The sequence below is a fragment of the Haliotis asinina genome, chromosome 9 (genome assembly GCF_037392515.1).
Source record: "Haliotis asinina isolate JCU_RB_2024 chromosome 9, JCU_Hal_asi_v2, whole genome shotgun sequence".
Lineage (NCBI taxonomy): Eukaryota > Metazoa > Mollusca > Gastropoda > Lepetellida > Haliotidae > Haliotis > Haliotis asinina.
The window spans coordinates 35,053,512-35,074,985 of NC_090288.1; the positions used below are offsets into that span (position 1 = coordinate 35,053,512).

The 21,474-nt window shown below is 37.9% G+C and overlaps 2 protein-coding genes and 1 non-coding gene across 3 annotated transcripts in view; 2 read left to right on the forward strand and 1 right to left on the reverse strand.

Moving 5' to 3' along the window:
* The first annotated feature begins 3,711 nt into the window (after window positions 1-3,711).
* On the forward strand, window positions 3,712-14,767 carry LOC137295970 (solute carrier family 25 member 3-like). Its single transcript, XM_067827583.1, has 7 exons — window positions 3,712-3,773; window positions 3,906-4,025; window positions 9,907-10,211; window positions 10,501-10,682; window positions 11,867-12,039; window positions 12,613-12,723; window positions 14,282-14,767. Exons 2-7 carry the CDS (start codon window positions 3,911-3,913, stop codon window positions 14,440-14,442), a joined length of 1,047 nt encoding a protein of 348 aa, XP_067683684.1. The 5' UTR covers window positions 3,712-3,773; window positions 3,906-3,910; the 3' UTR covers window positions 14,443-14,767.
* On the forward strand, window positions 13,427-13,630 carry LOC137297414 (small nucleolar RNA SNORA53). Its single transcript, XR_010957690.1, has one exon. It is a non-coding gene; the product is annotated as a small nucleolar RNA SNORA53 (small nucleolar RNA).
* Window positions 14,768-15,186: 419 nt separating the features above from the next.
* Window positions 15,187-21,474, reverse strand: part of LOC137295956 (laminin subunit beta-1-like) — a 66,760-nt gene continuing 60,472 nt past the window's right edge. Inside the window, exons 28-31 of the mRNA XM_067827553.1 lie at window positions 19,607-19,748; window positions 18,536-18,712; window positions 17,846-18,002; window positions 15,187-17,061 (exon numbers count right to left, since the gene is read on the reverse strand). Of these exons, the coding sequence (XP_067683654.1) occupies window positions 16,928-17,061; window positions 17,846-18,002; window positions 18,536-18,712; window positions 19,607-19,748 (610 nt within the window). The 3' untranslated portion in view covers window positions 15,187-16,927. The remainder of the gene's footprint in view (window positions 17,062-17,845; window positions 18,003-18,535; window positions 18,713-19,606; window positions 19,749-21,474) is intronic.

Here is a 21,474-nt window from a genome sequence, read left to right on the forward strand (position 1 = left end):
CTGTAAGAGGTAGAAGGAGTTTTTGCACATACACATGTATTTTTCTTTTAGGTTTCGGACCTAAATATATGTCTGTATGAATTCCCCAAAATCTGAGTCGCACTGCGAGCAAACTTTCGCGACCGCTACCTTTTTTGACACTGGCAAGCTAGGTTATATAACGACGGCCTAGCTGATTGGCTATTGTGAGAATGCGGAGCCAGCAAAGGGAGATAATAGAATTATCGGGCCGACCCGTAGATGCGTCCAGGGTATAGTATAGACTTGTCGGAACGTATACCCTGGAGATATCGAAGATGCTTTTAGCCATACACCAGCAATATCACAGAGGGGGGCACACACTCGTTGTACCCATTCGGGAAATCGAACCCTGGGTGTTTGGTTGGACGTGAGAACGCTTTAACCCCTGGGCTACCACATTGTCCCTTCGGGAGGACAGACCGACAGACAGCGTGGTCTATGCTAGTTGAGCATCACATCGAATGCGACATTAAACGCTATTTCACCTCGCAACCTACTGTTATTCTTTCAGCAATGTGTGCACCTGCTGATTGACAATAGTACATGAATGTATTTAATATTGTTAGTCACTTCCAGCTACACTAAATATTCGAGATATATGGCGGCGATCTGTAAATAATAGAGTCTGGACCAGACAACCCAGTGATCAGCAACATGAGCATCGATCTACGCAGTGGGGAACCGATGACATGTGTCAAACCAAGTCAGCGAGTCTGACCACCCGATCCCGTTAGTCGCCTCTTACGACAAGCATAATCGCCTTTTATGGCAAGCATGGGTTGCTGAGGGACTCTGCTGCTGCTGCTGCTGCTGTGTATTTGATGATTTTAAGTGTACACGGGCCATTTTATATTTGATGACTTCATTGACCGAAACATATGGCAACGTGAAATGAAACAAAAATTTGTATGAAATTTTTTATTTGGACATTTGCCAAAGTGGTCGGAGGCACTGAACTACGGGGTGGTATGGTTGGTATTGGTTGTGTTTATGTTTCGGTTTCCTTGTTTTCCGAGGTTATGTGGTTACGAGTTTAATATTCATAGTATTACAATGTTATGAATTGTTTATGTGGGATTTAAACCCATTAGCTATACAGTTATTAGTTATACAGTCCTTCAACGTGACCTTCCGAAGGTCACATAGTCTGTATCACAGTCCCTGAACCACATTATTTTTCCCTACTGCCTAGCCCTCTGCCATGCTATAGTCTTCAACGAAGCAAGTGTAGATTTCCTCCGGTTCAGAATCTCTGGTCTCCCTTGGGCTCCTTTTCAAATTACAAGAGCTAGTTTGTTCCTGTCAAAATTATATATATTCAGAGACTCAGCAATAGTCTTAGTGTCGCATTGACCCTGTCAAAGGTTATTGCCCAAGGTATAGTCCAGGCATTATGCAACTCTGAAAATAGCCGACGGGTCTTGTACGTAACTGTCAACAAAGGTAACTTAGTATTTAGGCTCAGGAAAGTAATTCTCAATTGACCATTGGTAATTGGAGACCGGTAGTCCAGTAGGTTTGCAGACTTAGGACTGACCTGGTCGGTGAGTTACCATATATTTTTGGTATACTGTTTTCATAGTGAAAATTTGACTTACTGGCCAAATTTTATATAGACAAAATATGCATTGTAAAGGACATTTTATTCGTCTTCAAATTTGATTTGGATCTGGAGATGATAAATACATCCAGCTTGTATTTCCTTTCAAAGAAACGTTTCTGTTGAGATGCTTGTCCCTTTGGCGACGAAATCCGTCCGCTTAAGCTAGCTACTTGTGTAGCAGGGCTATGTCAGTCACGCACAGACAACAGAAACTGCTTGTGTTGTTCCTCAATGGCCTACGGTTTATTTGAGATGAATACAGGTGAAAACAATAACCCTGAAACAATCAGGTGTACAATAAAAGATGCAGCAATATACACTTGCTATTTAGACAGATATGCACATATTATTCATGTATATGCTGTAACGTTATAAACTAGTTGCTTCAGTAACCAATTGCTTTGTACAAAATGTCTTCCATTTGAGTTATATCATGCCGGTATATAGACAATACATAAACCTAGGTTTATTTCACACCTGGGGACGCTGTTGTCTCTATCAAATGATTGTCTGTAGAGGAAATAATAATTCTAATATGTACAGACATGCTAATACGAATATATACAAAGAATACTCAGCAATGATACAGTATTCAAACATACAAATTTGGCTGTAGCTGATATAAAACAATACAAGAATAAGATCTCATTCATTCATTCATTCATTCATTCATTCATTCATTCATGGTTACAAAGCTATACTTGTGTTCATCTGTTTATAACACACCTTGCCTTATATCAATGATGTTAACGTTATCAATATTACATTATAATGGATTCTGAGTATTTATTGGGCCATTTACACCAATAAGAACATCAAATACACAATACTATGCGTTTGAGAATAGCAAACACTTATACAACTACTAGATATGTCCAAATATGATATCGCATGAACAACAAGTAAATAAAATAGCCAAATTACCTCAGAATGCGATCCAAAGACTGTGTCCAAATGTATGTCCCGTCAAATCAACATGTCATATCAACAACTGACGGTTGAATGTGGAGTGACCAAAAACCTTGTAATGTGTAAAAGGTGTAAAGCTTAGCTGATTGCCCAAGCTGGCTATGAAGACAAAAGGACCTAAGTGGGAAAGGGCTTATGTTATTGTGTTGTGTGGTGAACATGCGGTAAGCATGCTCAGTGAACTGGCTGTGAGTGATAGATAAGGCAGGGCTGAGTAAAAGGATAAATAATATAACTAAAACTATGTAATGAATTTTGAAGAATTTATTTACGTGAATTCTAATCAATATACAACATGTTAAAATATACAAAAATCTGTCACTGTCACACTAGTGAAATATTTGAAGGGCATTTACAAGTGGAGTGCATAAGGAAGGCAAGATTTGGGGATGGCAACTTGTGAGTAACACGACGTTTCGTATGCTTGCTCCTTCATCAGCTCCTGTCAAAGGCGTTTGCCCCTTCGAAACGTGAACCAATATCTAAGGAAAGCAAGATTTATAGTTGTCAGCTTCTTAATAAATCTTGCTTTCCTTAGATACTGAAGCATCTGAACCGAAATTTTCGTGGATAATATTTTTTCATGTGGCCATTTTTACTATTTCCTTTAATATGGTGTTTGTAAAATGAGTAAATACCATTACAATGTGTATATAGTTTACAACAAACCTTGACCCTAGTTAAGTACATGAATATCACTGAAAGTATCATAATTACGTGTATTTCAGTGGATAGCCATGTTTATTTACAATTATATTGATAAGTATATGCTGTCTCGAATAACCCATCAAAACCTAGCATGTCGTTTGTTTTGCTTTTCATGACTGTTTTGCGGGTAAATGAAGATATGGACATAAGTTTTTTAGCTCTGAAAGTTGAAAGAATCATGGGACCATATTATCAGTTAACCGGTTTATATGTGTTCCTCTAATCGAAAAACACACATTTAATTTTCTCATGGTACATCACGTGAAGTTATCCCCGATTAATGCATTTTATTAGGAATAAATCTTTATATCGTAGCATTTTAGATTTCATGATTTTTTAGGATGAAAGAATGTTTGGTGCCTTAGCGAGAATTTACCGGAGTAATTCTAGAATTGATGAAATAATGTGACGTCACAATGTTAGAAACACGTGACTTCCACCCGGTCTCTCTACGCCGTGCACGCCATTTTCGGTAGGTATGAAGGACAAACGTGTCAAAGATTTAAAATAGTTTTGTTTACAGGTGCTGCATTACCTTTGAATTTCTTTATAAGACATAGTGGATAGCTGTATTTGTAATACACTTTCGCTGACTTCTTTTCAGGAAGGATGTTCAAATCTTTTCTATCGTCCGCTCAGAGCGGCACTTTCAATAACCCGTTCCACGCGAAATGTGAGGGGTTGAAAGTCAACGATGACCGAACAATTGCTGCAGCTAGTACCGGTAAGATGATATGTCAAATTAATAACGAAAGGATTCAGTGTTCGTAACGTTTTTTCCTATGATGCCATATGCTTGTTTTATCTTGTATTCTCGTTAAGTCTTTATGATCAGCTGATGACAGTTCAATGTCAAATATTGTATCGTGAATTAGTAAGATGAAACAATTGTTGACTTGTTATCTCAGCTTGTACAGGAATGAATGACTACCATTGCAGGATCTATTTTCTCTGTGTGTGCTGACGGTCGTCTCTGCAGACGCATTTTTTCATTTTTCAAGAGCCGGGTTTGTCATGTAGGCGGAGACAAGTGATTTTTTTATTTGATTGGAAAGATTGTAGCCTATGGTGACAATGACCTAACCATGCCTTTTCGCAAGCCAGACTTATTCACCTCTCACATCTGACCCAGACCTCTTTGTCCTTGAATGTATGTAGGACCTGTCATGGCAAGGTGAAGTTATAATAACAGTATTTGTCAGTCTCTCGTTTCATCCTTGGATATGATATTGTTCCAATCAGTAAAGGGGCACTGATGCAGAGCAATTTCCGTGGACTGGTGTAAACTTTTGTTATTGTTTTTCTCTCGTGAGTACCCGGATGATATCCCAGAATTCGTGACTGGTTCGTGACCTCAAGCGCCATTGATAATTTAGTTATAGACAGATCAACTTAGGTGAAGTTATTTTTACTTCATTACAAATGTATTATGAAAACAAATGAAACACTTTGAAGGTTAATCATCTGCCAGTGGTAGAAATGGTAAAAAACTATTAGGACAGAAAAATAAAGAAGCCAATGTACGTCTCTATATTTTGTCTGATAAACCTAATTAGTTTATTGTCATACTTGAATGATTCTGAAAATTAATAAAAGAACACACGATCTGCTTATACTCATAGTAAATTTCTAACACAAAAGCAACATTTATACATTGTATAGATTGCCAATGTGGATCCTATTTCACACACATACGCAATCTAGTGTGTGTTTTCTGTCATACAGATTCTGCTGAATGCTACAACAAACAAATTAAAACATAATGCAAATAATGAATGTAAAACAGACTAATTTTATAGCAATAATGTCAGGCTACTACCTTGTTCAGGAATGTATCCATCAATATCCACGTTAAAGAAATCGTATTCCATTCATCTGCAGCTGGTAAATAATCCTGCTCTGTGTGCGTGTCTTACAACTGTCTAGTTTGCGAAAAAGTAACACATTGTTTCACATCTTTCGATGGTGAAAACCAGATAAACCTCTCATTGGTCTCCCAAGATAGCACACCTGGCAACTAATTGTATGATGTCCACTATTCTAAGTAATTTAGTTAACCAATAATGAGCAATCAATCTATCAATGCAAGGGTGGTTAATTCTTTGAAGGGAGGATGTTGTTTTTGCACTCACTCTTTACGACAGGGTGTAGTCATCTACACACACTGCCTTTTGACAAATCCGCTAGAAGATACAAGTAATTAATCAATCAATGTGTTATCGGTTAATCCTTTGATCCATGTTTGTTTTTGTAACTCAGCTGATAAACCCTCTTGCATCACTTACATGCACATATTACATAACATGCAAATACATTTGCCATTACAGACCTTAATTTATAATGCTGAGTATTTACTCCAGACAGGAGAAATGCCAAATTTGAACCTTTGTTGTGTAACCGAAGTGGTGTTACTACTAATTACACCTGTTATAAATTCACTAATTGACAATCCAGAGAATGATGACAAATAACAGGTGTAGGTTTACACCACCAAACGCGAGTTACAGCAAGGAAGATGTAATCTCTGTGTCGCACGCAGCCTGAAAATACTTGTGGGACGAAACTGTTTTGAGGATACCAACAGAATTTCGTTACATAAGGAATACACACAGGCATTTGCTGTGTACTTGGGTAAATAGGTGAAATAAGGGGTTTTTTATACGTAAGAAAATTTTCAGATTTCTCTACCAAAGGCAAAGTCATCGTTTTTTGTTTACGAATTCAAATAAATCAACTGTGTGTTTTTATTAGCATAAATAATAAACCATTGTAGCTACCATAGCTACCAAAATTTACGTATGATACTTGCTATCACAGCTGAACCAACACTCAAAACTACCTATATATAAAGCTTTGCAATCTTCCGTACTAAAACAAATGGCTTGCTATGTGCCTGTAGACATCATATTTTCATGTAACATGATTAAATATCGAGGTTAAAAACACAGAAATAGGATCAAATTGGATCAGTATACGTAACTATACCATCCAAGCATCCGAAAAGAACTACACTGCTGGGATATTTGGTTACGATCAGACAAGGGATACCATGGATATTTTTAAACAAATGGCATATGATGGGCATCCGGCCTCCTGACTGTTTAGGTGAAGAAATTCTGCTAATATGGACAGGAGCCCAGTTCCTTTGTCCGTCATGGTCGAAGGAGCAGGCGCTGACCAATTTGCGGTTTGGTTTCGTAATTAGACCCTAGGTGAGAAACATTATTCGCTCCGCATCAGTGCCCCTTTAAACCATATCAACTTAGTTAAGCTATTTGAATAATCCTAGCGAGTTTGATGTCAAAGGAATATCACCAGAATGTTAAGCATTACAAATTTCATCAGTCTGCATTTGTTCTTCGTCATCTAACTAATGGGAATGATGGTGGTGCTCAAGTTCAGCTAGCTAAACGTCGTGTTCCTGCCAAGGCATACACAGACGTTTAGCGTCCCCAACCCTGGCAATTTATACTGGGAAGGTTTTTGACTGCAGAAACACTGAAAAACGAAGCATCACATGTATATTTGTACACGGATCGAAAGATTTATCCTTTAGGTACAAAATCCGATTGCTGTCTTACCTTGAAAAAATTTATTTTAAATTCAACACCATTATATTCATCCCCTCCCCGTATTTTCCTCAGTCGGATGCAGCCATTTTGCCTAGTGACGTCACAAGGTCGTGTGTACCAGTTGGGTTTGTTAAAACTGGGATCGACAGGCAAACGAAAGAAAGCAGGTTTTGAATACTAACAATAAATGCACGAACCGGTTTGGTATCGGACGGGAGTCGATTTTGTACATGCTTCAAATGGGCTAAGTTGAAATATTAATGTCCCTTTTGATGATTAATAAATATATAATAACAAATTACCAATGTTTGCATTTTATATTTTCCTTTTTGACTGTGTAAAGATATTATTTCATACTGTTAAAACAACATCCTACTGTCTCACCAACGTTTTCCATCCCTTTTTACACATTGACTTAATTTTGTTCTTACTGTTTTGACGAAGTGTTTTTGGTACGTATACTTTCTCTTCTTACCTGTAACGTTTTCAGAATATTTAAGATGTTGATACATTCCAAGTCGGTTTTCACAGTGCACACTCTTTTAAAAGACAATTCAGTCCTCATGTAATGAAAGTAAATTTCAAAACTTCTTGAGAAAGAATAATTCCACAGACATACCATCCACATGATTGAATAACACAACCTATTCATGGTGTGTGAGAAGTGATTGGAAAGCTTTAATCTGACCTCTCCAAATGGCAATTAATTTGTCCAGCACTGGTGTTGTACGAAAGATATTAAAGCTATACAATTCCACTTAAATTTCTACTCCACATCTATACTTAGAAAGAATTAATGGTTATGAACCTAACAAATGATGATATTGATATTAATCTCATTTTACATGGCAATGCAGGTCACTTAATTACTGAGAATTAGAATGTTTTCAAATGTGTACATATCTGTACCTTTCAAACAAAACGCTTTCTTATTTAACATCTGTTGTACATGTCCTATCCTCTGTCTCTTGCGTATGTTGTAAGATGAATTTGCAATTATCGGGAGAGGGCTTTTCTAAGTTGGATAACTTGTGCCCAATCCTTTTCTTAATGAATAAATAATGTTTAAATCAAATCAACGATGATATGTGCTCTGTATGTAAAACTGACCAGGAACACTTGTGAATGTGAATATGTAAAACAATTTTGGGAGAGTCTGGATGCCCACATTAATATAGAAATAACTTTGGATACCAATGCAGTTCCTTTTGGCTATCCAGGCCAACATAACCTGTTGTATCACTTAATCCTACTGAGCAAAAGGCATGTTTTTTATGCCATCTAAAGGGCAATGCCTTATCGTTTAATAAGGTTATTGCATGTAAGAGCAACAAAAACAAAAGGCCTCCACTTGCACAAAGATTAATCATAGATTTTATATATAGTATTTTCTTTCAGCCATAGTCACTTCTCAGTGTTAACAATGTTCATACCCTGAACTTCGCAGCTCAAACATACCTTACATTCTTAGTCATATAAATTATGTATGATTGTTGTAGACCAATCTGTCCCAATGAAGATGTTATTAATTACAACATGGAAAACTTTATAGCATAAATAATAGACAACTTCTCAGTTTAAATTTAATTTATCTGTGGAAAAGTAGTTAATATAGCTTTAAGTTGAAAAGTACATGAACTTAGGAAGTCTGTTGAGTTTGTAAACAGTTGCAACCATGATTCTCTAAGGAACTTTTATATGCTGTGTACATTTAAACACTGTGCAAACCGACTTGGAATGTTGCAGCATCTTAAATATTCTGCAGTCAAAAACCTTGCCAGTAAAAATCACCGGGAAAGTGCTCCTCATAAAATAGGGTTGGGGACGCTAAACGTCGGTGTATGCCTTGGCAGGAACACGAAGTTTAGCTAGCTGAACTAGTGGTGCTCTAGAAAAATTTTTGCCAGTTTTCTATGATTTTGAATCCTGATGTTTGTTGAAGTAAAGGAGAGTAAGTAACATTCGTTTATGATTTTACAGACACATATGTAAAAATTTATAACCTACAAAAATGAGAAATTCTTAGATATGTGTTATTCCAGTACCAACAAATAAAAGTTAATTGATATTGTACACTTTAAATATTCCTGTTTGGATGCCTGTTTGGATTGTTTCACTACGGACATTTGTTGTTGAAAGCTATCACAAGGGTCAGACTTTGTGATGTAATCTCACAATTATTTTACATAGTATTGTATACAATTAATAGGTATACACTTTGCTGTTTTTGTCATTGAATAACAATGGGAAATTTTGTTCTGAATGATAGTATTTTTAATTTAAACCATAAACATAATCACAAAACTTATTTCTTTACCCAATATGCTGGTTCTCAGAAAAAATATCGCTAAACATATCATTTGAAAAGCTCAGTGTAAGTAAACTTAGTCTCAGTGTATTTCGTTACACTCCATCTCTGAGTTCACGTCAGGTAACCTTTGAGGGTCCAATGACTGCGCAATCAAACGTGAGATGGTTAAACAGATTTAACCAGTCAGACAACAGCTACTATTTAGGGATCGGAGGGACTTTCAAAATATTCACATCAATGACTCCGATATCTCCACAAGCAAACATCCGCATATAACACAATTATTTGACCTGCAGTATATACGCTTTGGGTTTTCTTTTGACATGGTTACCATTAGCTGGTATTTCCACAAGATAGCATCCTTGAATATTGCCCAAACCACTATTTTCAACGGCTGTTTACTTGCCATTGTCATGGTTGTACGTACGCTGTGTGCATCACCTGGAAGTGAGCATATTCTAAATAGCATTTGGAATCGTTCGTTTACGAACCTTTTCAAGATAAAAAGTTCAAAAGGTATGTGTGCATGTGCACTTTCGACATTTGGTAAGCTGTGTTCTCATTGGTCAATCTCAAAGGTTACCTGACACAACCTCCCATAAGGTTTTGTTCGACTCAGTAGTTGAGTTTAATGAAAAGTACTGAGGACAAGTTTACTTAGACTGTTAAAAAGCTTGTGCAGTTCTAGCAAATACTGACAGAATTGTCTAAAAAATTTTCAGAGGAAACCAGCTGTGAGTTTGGCTCAAGCAAGTACTATGCCCTTTGTGGGTTTGGAGGCATCTTGAGCTGTGGTATCACACATACAGCTGTTGTGCCACTGGACTTGGTGAAATGCAGAATTCAGGTGGACCCAGAGAAATATGGAAGCATCTTCAAAGGATTCCGTGTCACAATGGCAGAAGGAGGAATGAGGGCCCTTGGAAAAGGATGGGCACCAACATTTATAGGATATTCCATGCAAGGACTCTGCAAATTTGGCTTTTATGAAGTTTTCAAAATATTCTACGCCGGACTCTTGGGAGAGGTAATCAGTTGCATGTATTATTACTGTTAATTGCCTTCAAGAATAGCTTCTGTAAAGTAAAAGAAGCAAGCTAGGTTGATATGTGTGAATTTGTTCCTTTTCTTAGTAAACCATCCCTTATGAATATTATGAATTTAAGAAGTCCATTCAATGCATTGATATGCTCCACTGATGGAGTAAATGTCTTCCAAAGTACAGTATGTTGAGGGAAAGCTTTGAAAATGAACATCAGACTTGAAGTATTCTACTGCTTTGCTTGTTTCATCCTGGGGATGTTTTCATCTTGCAGGAAAATACCTACTTGTGGCGTACTTCCTTGTATCTGGCTGCTAGTGCATCGGCGGAATTCTTTGCTGACATTGCTCTCTGCCCCATGGAAGCAGTGAAGGTCAGGATTCAGACTCAGCCAGGATGGAGCAACACACTGAGAGAAGGTTTCCCACGTATTCTCCGGGAAGAAGGTGCTACTGGGTAAGGATTGGGATTGAGTGTTCAGTCATTAAGATGCGAGGGAATTCATTTCTTAATCAAAACAGTTACTGAAATCTGTTATTGTCACAAAGTTTTTTTATTTCTGTCTTCTTTCAATAGAAGTGAGTGATGAAAATGTGAGAGAAAATGTCCGAGCAGTTTGTGTCATTTGTAAGCCTTATGTATCTTTGTTTGGAAATAATCAGCAGATGGGTAAATATGTATGATGATCTGAACTGTCCAGTTGTTTTGCTTCACCAATGTTATTGTCATGCAGTGAACTCATTTGTATTGTCATGAAAAGAGCACCTTTTGAGACACTTTTTGCAGTTTAGAAAAAGGAATATACCTAACAATGTTACAGTGTAGTAAGTTCATTTAGAATTTTCCAGGAATTGTATACAACTACAATGAAAATTAACACGACTACTGTCCTAATGTGCATGGTCATTCATGGGTGTAGTTGGTCCATGTAAGCATGTAAGTTGACAAGTGAACATATCAAGGTTCATATTTTTTTGTACAATGCCCTAGGGCAAAATATCACTTTATGGTAATGTGACGTTATGAAAAATGCCATGACGTCACGGTTCTTCTGTGACATTGCGTTGTACATGTGGAGACATCGGGTAACCAGCCCGAGTTTGAAAGTATATTTGGGTTTATTTTCCCCAGTTTGACGACTTCAGTAATATACAGAATATTACATTCGTGCCCATAACCTACTATATTTATGACACTCATGCCTAAATACCAACAATTAGGCACTCATGTAGTAAACATAGTATGACATGGGCACTCTTATATCCTCTAAATTCACTCCACTGTCGTAACAACAATAATAAACGCAGGTCTTGTCAATCTTCGCTTGGCTACCATCTGAGTTTGTTTTAAGTGAACATCGAGACGTGTATCAGTGAGTGTGTGTGTACATAGGCTTGACTGTGACACACAGGTGTTTGAATAGCGAGGCGACAGCTGCTCAGAGGTGAATGAAGCATAGATCTCGACAGTTCTCTCGAGTTGCCTTGCTACCATAATAGATTGAAGGTGTTCAGTACTGTTTTAGGACACATCACAAATCTTTGTGTTGTTTGAACTTATCTCTTTTCTTATTTTTTTTAAAAATTTTGTTTGTTTAATGTAGATGGTTTTGTTATGACAGTGTTCACTCTTTTTTTCAGGCTCTACAAAGGTCTTGTGCCACTGTGGGCCCGACAGATCCCATACACCATGATGAAGTTTGCCTGCTTCGAGCGTACAGTAGAAGCTTTGTACAAATACGTTGTTCCTAAGCCAAGAGCTGAATGTTCCAAAGCTGAACAGCTTGTTGTGACATTTGCTGCTGGTTATATTGGTGAGCTACTTTTGATTTTAAATACAGTGAACTATGTTTATGGTGAAGAAAACTTGTTACAAACTGACAGATAGCTTTCTTTATTTCTTGTCCAGTCCTCTGGCTGTATTACTGTGTGAAATGTGTATAATGTAGCCCTAAGGAGGTAGTTATCACTTTAGTTAACTGTAGCACTTTTCCAAATTGGAAATCAGGGCTCAAGATAGTGGCTGTATCGACATATATACAGATAAAAAATATGCACAATATGTAGGAAATAATGTAGCAGATAAGCACCACAGCGATGGAATCTTGGAATCATTTGTAGATGTATTTATCTGGAAATGCATTGTTTTATTTTTGTTAATGGACCTGTTTACACAAGAGTAGCAATGTTGTGGTGCATGTATGAAACTAAACACAAGATTACTGGTGCTCTGTTAAATTCCATGCAGTACACTGAATGTACATACACTTGATGTTTCAGGATCACAAGGAGTCTTGGGAAATTGAATAACTTGATTATGAAGGGATAGTAAAGTTAGATAGATGTCGTTATTTTCTCCCGTTGTAGTGTTATATCTCATTTTTCAGCTGGTGTCTTCTGTGCCATCGTTTCCCACCCTGCTGACACAATCGTGTCCAAGCTCAATCAGGATGCAGGGAGCAACTTTGTTGATGCTGCAAAGAAACTTGGATTAGGAGGTAAGGGATTAGGCAGAATAGGTTTACAGTACTTCAGTTGTAAGAACTGACGGTTGAGTGGATATGGTGTTGCTTTTTGATTGGGTTGTTGCTAGGCAATCAAGGATTATTACTCATGCTGCCAAAACGCATTGGTGGTCAAGGTAAAATATTCTTTACTTGTTTATATAATATTCACAATCTGCTATTGCTGCTTATGGTCTTATGACGTGACTGTTGATTCTCAGATACAGCTTTGTTGAAATTTTGAACATTAAAATGTGTTATATTCAGTGTACATGCTGAAGTGATACGCTTCTTAGATCATTGAGGGTACAGTGTGCTACATGCTTGTGTTGTCAGGCTTAATCAAAGGAACTTGTATCGTTATGGTTGACATGCCCATTACTTATCATTTATGTGTGTAATGATCTATTTTATTCACTCTCGTTGGTGATGTTTTGCTAGTGGGCAGTACAACTATGTATATACTTGTATTGACTTCATCCTGTATAACACTATATTCAGAGAGCAAGGTGTAGTAAGTTGTGTAATTTTGGTTTATACGCCCATTACTTATCATTTGTGTGTAATGATCTATTATATTCACAATCATCAGTGATTTTTTTGCTTGTGGCAAGTACAGTTATGTTTGACTTGTACGTACAGATTAATTAAAAATTCGAAACAAAATAGGAAAATAATTCTGAGACAAAGCTAAATTTGCACACTCCTTAGATCCACTCTCGGGGCAGTGTGCTACAGGCTCATGTGTAGTATCGGACCCAGCAACCTTGTGTTGTTCAGTCGAGAGTGCTTGAGTCATTGGTGTGCTAGATTAGTATACCTGACATGACAGACTTTAGATCTGGACTAGGCAGACAGTCATGTCTGTCTGTGCCATGATAGGGCTGTCACTTCGGACACTATCAGCTATTTCATTGTTAGTACGTCGAGATTTCAAATATCTGGAGAATACCTTCTTTGAGTAGCAATTAGAAGTTGGTTGAAGAAGGGGATATAACAGTGTTAGCAGTGCTGAAACATTGCTTACATTAATATTGAAGAAGTTGGATATCCGTAGTACGTTAAAATTTGTTCACCTGGACAAAAACATGCATTTGACATTTGAAGACAAAACAAATCTCTAAATGCTGATAAAATTATAATAGTCAAACCCATCTTTTAAAACGTTTGCAGCCACCAACTCAGTGATGGTGAAGTGGTTGGTGAGCTGGTAATTGCATTTCTGTAACAGTTAACAGGCAAACATCATTGAAAAGCATGGATCACTGTGTTTATCAGATATTTTCCTGATGTGTCTGGGGTGGAATATTGATCTTCAGCAGCTTATGCTTGTCTTAAGAGCTGGCTAATGGTCAGGCTCTCCAGCTCGTTTGACCTCTGTCATCGGTTCCCAGTTGTGCAGATTGATGCCCATGCTGTCGATCACTTGATTGTCTGGTCCACTCAATTATTTACAGACTCCATATAGCTGGAATATTGCTGAGCATGGTGTAAAACTAAACGCACTCTTTCACTCCGGGTACATGAACTCTTATCAATACTATTTTGTCAGGTATGTGGAAGGGCCTGTTCCCCAGAATCATCATGATCGGCACACTGACAGCCCTGCAGTGGTTCATCTACGACTCAGTCAAGGTGTACTTCCGCTTGCCACGCCCCCCACCACCAGAGATGCCTGAGTCACTGAAGCGTAAGCTGGGAATTACCCAGTGATGATGGCTGCACTTTAGAATGAGAACTTGGACATCTAGAAGATCTGTTTACTGAACACACAATAGATACATATTGATAATGCAGTTGGTTTTTTTTCCAGGCTGGAAACTGTTTATTCCATGTCTTGATCTTCAAAAATATTTTGTTGTTAATCTACTTCATGGCTTTGATTGTAATGGGGTCATGAGTTTGGTCATCTTGAGAATGTGTGCCACTTGAAGGGGAACATGATACTTAGCCATATTGACACAATGTACAGTGTGAATATTTATGAGGAATCATCTAGCATTACGATGCAAGAGTGAATAAAAAATATTAAATCTTAGACGTTTTTGGTTCTCTGATTCTGTGAGATCTCGTAGCTCACTTTGCATTAAGGGAGACACATGCTAGCTTTGTGGAATAATAGTAAGTTGTATAATCCTGCAGTTAAGAGCAATGCAATCTGAAAAACGAATGCAAATTCTATAAACGATGATTAACTTTGTTCTCATGCACAGATGTTTCCTGTAAATGTTTTCAAATAGTTGGCCAATAAAGATCTGGTTTTTCAGCAACCCATGCTAGTTGTGGGAGTTGAGTAACAGGATCGAGTGGTCATACTCAAAATTGCGTAGACTGATGTCCATGCTGGTGATCACTGGTTTGTCTGGTCTAGACTTGATTATTTAGACTGCCGCCCTATAGCCGGAATATTGCTGAGTGCTAAATAACAAACTTTCATATTATCACAACAACCAATAAAATATCAGAAATAGAAGTTTATTGACTTGTGATATAAAAATTACAAAATGGTGTAAGTCTGCTTTGGATATTCTACTTTTCATCACTAAATGTCATTAGTTAGATGCAGTTGAGCAGTTGTCTCCCCTGGCAGGGAGGTGACTGGTCTACCTGAATAGTGTGGGAATTATGCATGTAATAACTGAGACAACTAGCAAATGAACATGACAAGCCAATGCTCATGACTGATATTGAAATATGACATAAAACTAAGTCCTGATCCTCAATGCCAAAATACATTTTTCAAAATGATATCAAAACAGGATTAGAATTACATACTGCTCATTATTTTGAAAGTGTTCTGGCACTTTGGCAACTTATAGGCACTAAACTGCTGTAGAGGATGATGGTATAGTACTACTTGTATTTGTTTGATTGATAAAATATTACCAGGAACTTATCCCGTCCAAGATTTTGTATCAGTTGTTAATATTGTTTGGCATAATATCTTTGAAAATCAAATTGAAACCTCAGATCTTACACACACAATACAAGAACCAATGCCCTAAAATGCATATATGAATCGCTAACTGACAACAGATTGCTAGGAGCCTGACATGGGGAAATTAGCAGACTTCAGCATGAATATTGTTTTCTACCTTTATATAAGTGAAATGCCTACTGGTCTAGTGTATTCTACATGGCATAAATATACACGCTGTACAGAGTATTGGTTCACACAGCACCTTTGTTACCAGTTTTGTTACCAGCTGGATTACCTCCCTTGCCTTGACAGACAAACCTTGGCTATTTCCCTTGTGAGGGCAGATACCACTATCTCTTAATTATTATATGATGCAACATCAAAATAGTTTTGTCATCTCTCCAGATATGAAAATAACAGTGACTAAGTTACGGGCAAAAAGGGAGAATATACCAACATTTAATATTCCAAAATTGACTGGTGAAAACACGATCTCAGACACCTGCACTTGTCCTCGAAGCAGAATCCTTACACAGGTAAACTTTAGGTAAAGCAAGGTTGATAATCCAGCTGGAAGGGAAGGATATAGGTACTATTTCTTAACGACTGAATGATATTTGCTAATGAATATCAACAGATCATTGTCAAAGCTGAGCAAAGTGATTGAATCATGAATGTTTTTGGTACTTTTTCTTATGAAATAATGATTATATCAAAATATATCTACCATTAACATTGAAAAGATTATCTAAAATATCAGATCATTTTTAAAAAACAAGTTTACATCAACTGGCAAACATTCATGGTCAAGTGATTAACTTTGACAAAATCACGAACGAAAATTGCCATTATCAAAACTGATTAAAAACAGACATGTCTACAGGACTGGGTAGGTATATACAATACAAAAATACAATTTCACATACAAAGATATAAAATGGAGTAAAATCACATGATGTCAAACATTAAATAAAGTACAGAGACCAGCGGACGACTGCATGCAGGAAATCTAGTCTACACTAGGGGTGGAAGGGAGGTAACTCTTTCTTCCATCACTGGAATCAAGATCATCCCATACTGACGCAATCAGTTCTGTTGACAAGTAAGGACGATGGTTCTCCAGGGTTTAAACATTGGAAGCCTGATGAAGACAATCGCATCCTTGTATTGTTCCTTAAGGGTGAATTTACTTTGACAGATAACACCCTGTTGGTCAGCTATTGAGAAACAAGCATGACTTACGAGAAACTGAGTGACACAGATTGGTAAATGATACAATTAACAGTTACGATAATATTTTGATTTCTCTTGTATTTTGTCCAAGTACTCCTGCATCCGTCTGTTCAGCTCGTCAATCATGTCTGACAGCTCATTCAGGGTCTTGTTATTTTCCTCAAAATCTGTCTGCATTCCTGAAAACAAAAAAAGAGAGCAAGTTTTGTTTTACTGTGCTTTCAACGTTATTCAAGCAATATCATGGAGGGGGACGGCAGAAATACGGGATAATGTGTCTTCCGCGTGACAAGTGAATGCTTCAACCACTGGGCTATTCCACTGTTTCTTGCATTATAGAACTACCTTGTTTCTTAAGTCAAGTGGTGTAGAGAAGTCAGATCTTATAGACAGGGACTATATTTCATATCTAACTAAATGTTCTCAAAGTGGCTCAGAGGATGTACAATGAAGCTATTTCTATCATTGTCTTAATCATGAAGTGTAAATGCACTGATCAAAATTCCTCAGATCCTAATACCCTTCAGATATTGGGGCATTTGGCCAGACGAATTAGTTCTAACATCAGCTTAAAGACAACTACTTTCAAACTCTGTTAAAACACACACCATTATGATTTATCAGATTTGTACCACAAAACATGCTTCATGAGTGATTGAGCGAGCACGACAGCTTTGTTATGTTTTGTGAATCTTTCAACAATATTCCATTGATCAGGCATTCTCTTCAAAACACAAACCATGAAAGTTTTGCAGTCATTTGGCAAAGATAACCCAATTGAATTAATAGTGAGCAATTGAACATGGTTTTGCACCGCTTTTCAGAATATTCCAGCATTATCACAGCTGAGCACACCAGAAATGGGGAAGAAAAGCCGGGTCTTTGCAGTAACGAGCAAACATTTTACCCACTAGGCTATCCTACTGCCCCTTGTGCTTTATGTGAGACATTTGTTTGACTTACGCTGCAAGTTCTGATATTTCTCCTGTGTGCCAGCAGCCAGTTCATCTGCTCTCTTCTTCAGCCGCATTGCACGCTCATGTGCATCAGATGTCATGTTGTACTTATTGTTCAAGCGACCAGCTGCACTTTGATATTTGTTGTCAAGGGCATTTGCAACCTGAAACAATGCCAATACAGTTATTTACAAGCTCACAGAGGACATCTGGACAGAGGTTTCTTATGATAACATATATATCTTACTGACACTATATTGTGGCACCCTGTGCAGCAATGCTCTGTTACCATGGTTACTGAGTGTATACTGTGGAAACTGATGCAACAACGCTGTGTTACCATGGTTACTAAGTGTACACTGTGGAAACCGATGCAACAATGCTGTGTTACCATGCTTACTGAGTGTATCCTGTGGAAACTGATGCAACAATGCTGCGCTGCCATGGTTACTGGGTGCATCCTGTGGAATCTGATGCAACAATGCCGTGCAACCATGTTTACTGAGTCTATACTGTCGTACCTCATACACAAATTACATGTCATGGTTACTGAGTGTACACTACAAATAACTCATACAAAAACAATGTGTTACCACAGTTTCTGAATACGCTGAGCACACACCGTGGAACCTGATGCAAAAATCCTGTGTAACCATGGCTACAAAGACTTTGTTCCAGCATGCCTCCGAATACATACCCTCTCTGCCTGGTTGGCAAGATCTGTGGCGTCTCTGGAGGCCCTCTCTGCTTCTTCTACTTCAAACTTGTTCTGGTTGTACTTCTTACGGAGATCACTCAGACGTGCCTTGAGTCTGTCCAAGATAACCTTACTCCTGTTGGATGTATCTGTTGCTGACGTTGTTTCCGACTCAATCTAGAAAACACAACATTATTTCTTACAATGAGTGAGTGAGCATGGTTTCACACTGCTTTTAGCAATATCCCAGCAATATCATGGCGGGGACACCAGAAAAGGGATTCACACACTGTACCCATATTGGGAATTGAATTGGACTTTCAGTGTGACAAGCAAGCACTTAAACCACTAGGCTACCCTACTGTCCCTATTTCACACAAAGCTCCTTTCTTTACTGATAAGGTTGAAACTGGGCAGATCTGGGCCTAGATTTACAAAGCTCTCTTAGTGCTAAGACAGTGATAATTGACATACATTAACATTAACTTACGACTATCTTAGCTTTAAGAGAGCTCTGAAAATCTAGGCCCAGCAATGGTGTTGGTTTTCAGTAAAACCAGAGATTGGCTACTGGCTGAAGTGAGTAAGTTTAGTTTTAAGATGCCTTTGGTAGTATTAGAGTAATATCTTGCCTGGGGACACCAGAAATGGGTTTCACACAAACTACCCATGTGGGGAATAGAACCCAGGTCTTCCGCATTACGACCTAACAAGCACAACATTTTCTATCTGCATGTTCTGCATGCAAAGCATTTTGTGTTCTAGGAAAAGTAACCGAAAAACACATTTTGCCCAAAGAAACCAAAAGGTAAAGTAAAGTATATTTCAGCTAATTTGATTTGAATGATGTGAATGATGTCAACATGCACTCAAATGCAAGGAAATGATATTCTGAATTTTAAAATTTATGGGGGACCCTGCACACCCTAAGAGACCTCGCCCTTTTCCAGCTCTGCCATACACCTGCAATGCTTACATACACAAGATTCTTGGAGCTATGCATTTTAGGAATGGTAGGCTCTTTTTCCTACCGCAAACACAGAATATCCTTTTATCCACAAAGCTTCCTACCATGGCCAGATCTGCCTCCGCGTCACGGATGTTGTCCTCAGCAGTGATGATGGCCGCTTCAGCTTCCTCTTGTGCTTTCTTAGCGCCATCCAAAGCACTGAGAACTCCCTCTGCTGTTTTCTGGATGGCAGATGCATCCTCTCTGTAATATCAATAGCATTTGGTGTTAGTGCATGTTGCAAATAAACAAACTCTAAATAGAATTCAGAGCCATATTAGCAGAGGACAAATACTGAAGAATTTCACTTAAAAGAAACAAGTAAGTCAACTTGAGATGGCGAATCCTCATCATTCTACCTTGTAAACTGAACATTTAAATTTCAGAATTTTATTCAACTTAGGATCAAAGCTGATCAACAGATGATCATACATTCAAATGGTAGTCAGATATTGTCATTTGAAAGCATGAAATTTGGATATTGTCACATGAGAGTCGGATACTGTGACATGAGAGACTGATATTGTCACATGCGAGTCTGATATTGTGACATGAGAGTCTGATATTGTCACATGCGAGTCTGATATTGTGACATGAGAGTCTGATATTGTCACATGAGAGTCAGATACTGTGACATGAGAGACTGATATTGTCACAAGCGAGTCTGATATTGTGACATGAGAGTCTGATATTGTCACATGCGAGTCTGATATTGTGACATGAGAGTCTGATGTTGTCACATGAGAGTCTGATATTGTCACATGCGAGTCTGATATTGTCACATGCGAGTCAGATACTGTGACATGAGAGATTGATATTGTCACATGCGAGTCTGATATTGTGACATGAGAGTCTGATATTGTCACACGCGAGTCTGATATTGTCACATGCGAGTCTGATACTGTGAAATGAGAGACGGATATTGTCACAAACGAGTCTGATACTGTGACATGAGAGTCAGATATTGTCATGTAAGATTTGGATATTTTCACATAAGATTTGGATATTGGGACATGAGTGTGATATTGGGACATGAGAGTCTGATATTGTGACATGAGAGTCTGATATTGTGACATGAGAGTCTGATATTGTCACATGCGAGTCTGATATTGTGACATGAGAGTCTGATATTGTCACATGAGTGTCTGATATTGTGACATGCGAGTCTGATATTGTCACATGAGAGTCAGATACTGTGACATGAGAGACTGATATTGTCACAAGCGAGTCTGATATTGTGACATGAGAGTCTGATATAGTCACATGCGAGTCTGATATTGTGACATGAGTCTGATATTGTCACATGAGAGTCTGATATTGTGACATGCGAGTCTGATATTGTCACATGAGAGTCAGATACTGTGACATGAGAGACTGATATTGTCACAAGCGAGTCTGATATTGTCACATGAGAGTCTGATATTGTGACATGCGAGTCTGATATTGTCACATGAGAGTCAGATACTGTGACATGAGAGACTGATATTGTCACAAGCGAGTCTGATATTGTGACATGAGAGTCTGATATTGTCACATGCGAGTCTGATATTGTGACATGAGAGTCTGATATTGTCACATGCGAGTCTGATATTGTGACATGAGAGTCTGATATTGTCACATGAGAGACTGATATTGTCACAAGCGAGTCTGATATTGTGACATGAGAGTCTGATATTGTCACATGCGAGTCTGATATTGTGACATGAGAGTCTGATATTGTCACATGCGAGTCTGATACTGTGAAATGAGAGACGGATATTGTCACAAACGAGTCTGATACTGTGACATGAGAGTCAGATATTGTCATGTAAGATTTGGATATTTTCACATAAGATTTGGATATTGTGACATGAGAGTCTGATATTGTGACATGGGTATTGGATACTGTTACTATGAATGGGATATTGTCACATGGTAGTCTGATATTGTG

Excerpts from the sequence above, each read along its gene's own strand:
- LOC137295970 (XM_067827583.1), top strand. The coding sequence starts at position 3,911 with ATGTTCAAATCTTTTCTATCGTCCGCTCAGAGCGGCACTTTCAATAAC. Across the intron at positions 4,026-9,906 it reads AATTGCTGCAGCTAGTACCG|AGGAAACCAGCTGTGAGTTT; the intron begins GTAAGATGATAT and ends AAAAATTTTCAG. Across the intron at positions 10,683-11,866 it reads CGGGAAGAAGGTGCTACTGG|GCTCTACAAAGGTCTTGTGC; the intron begins GTAAGGATTGGG and ends TCTTTTTTTCAG.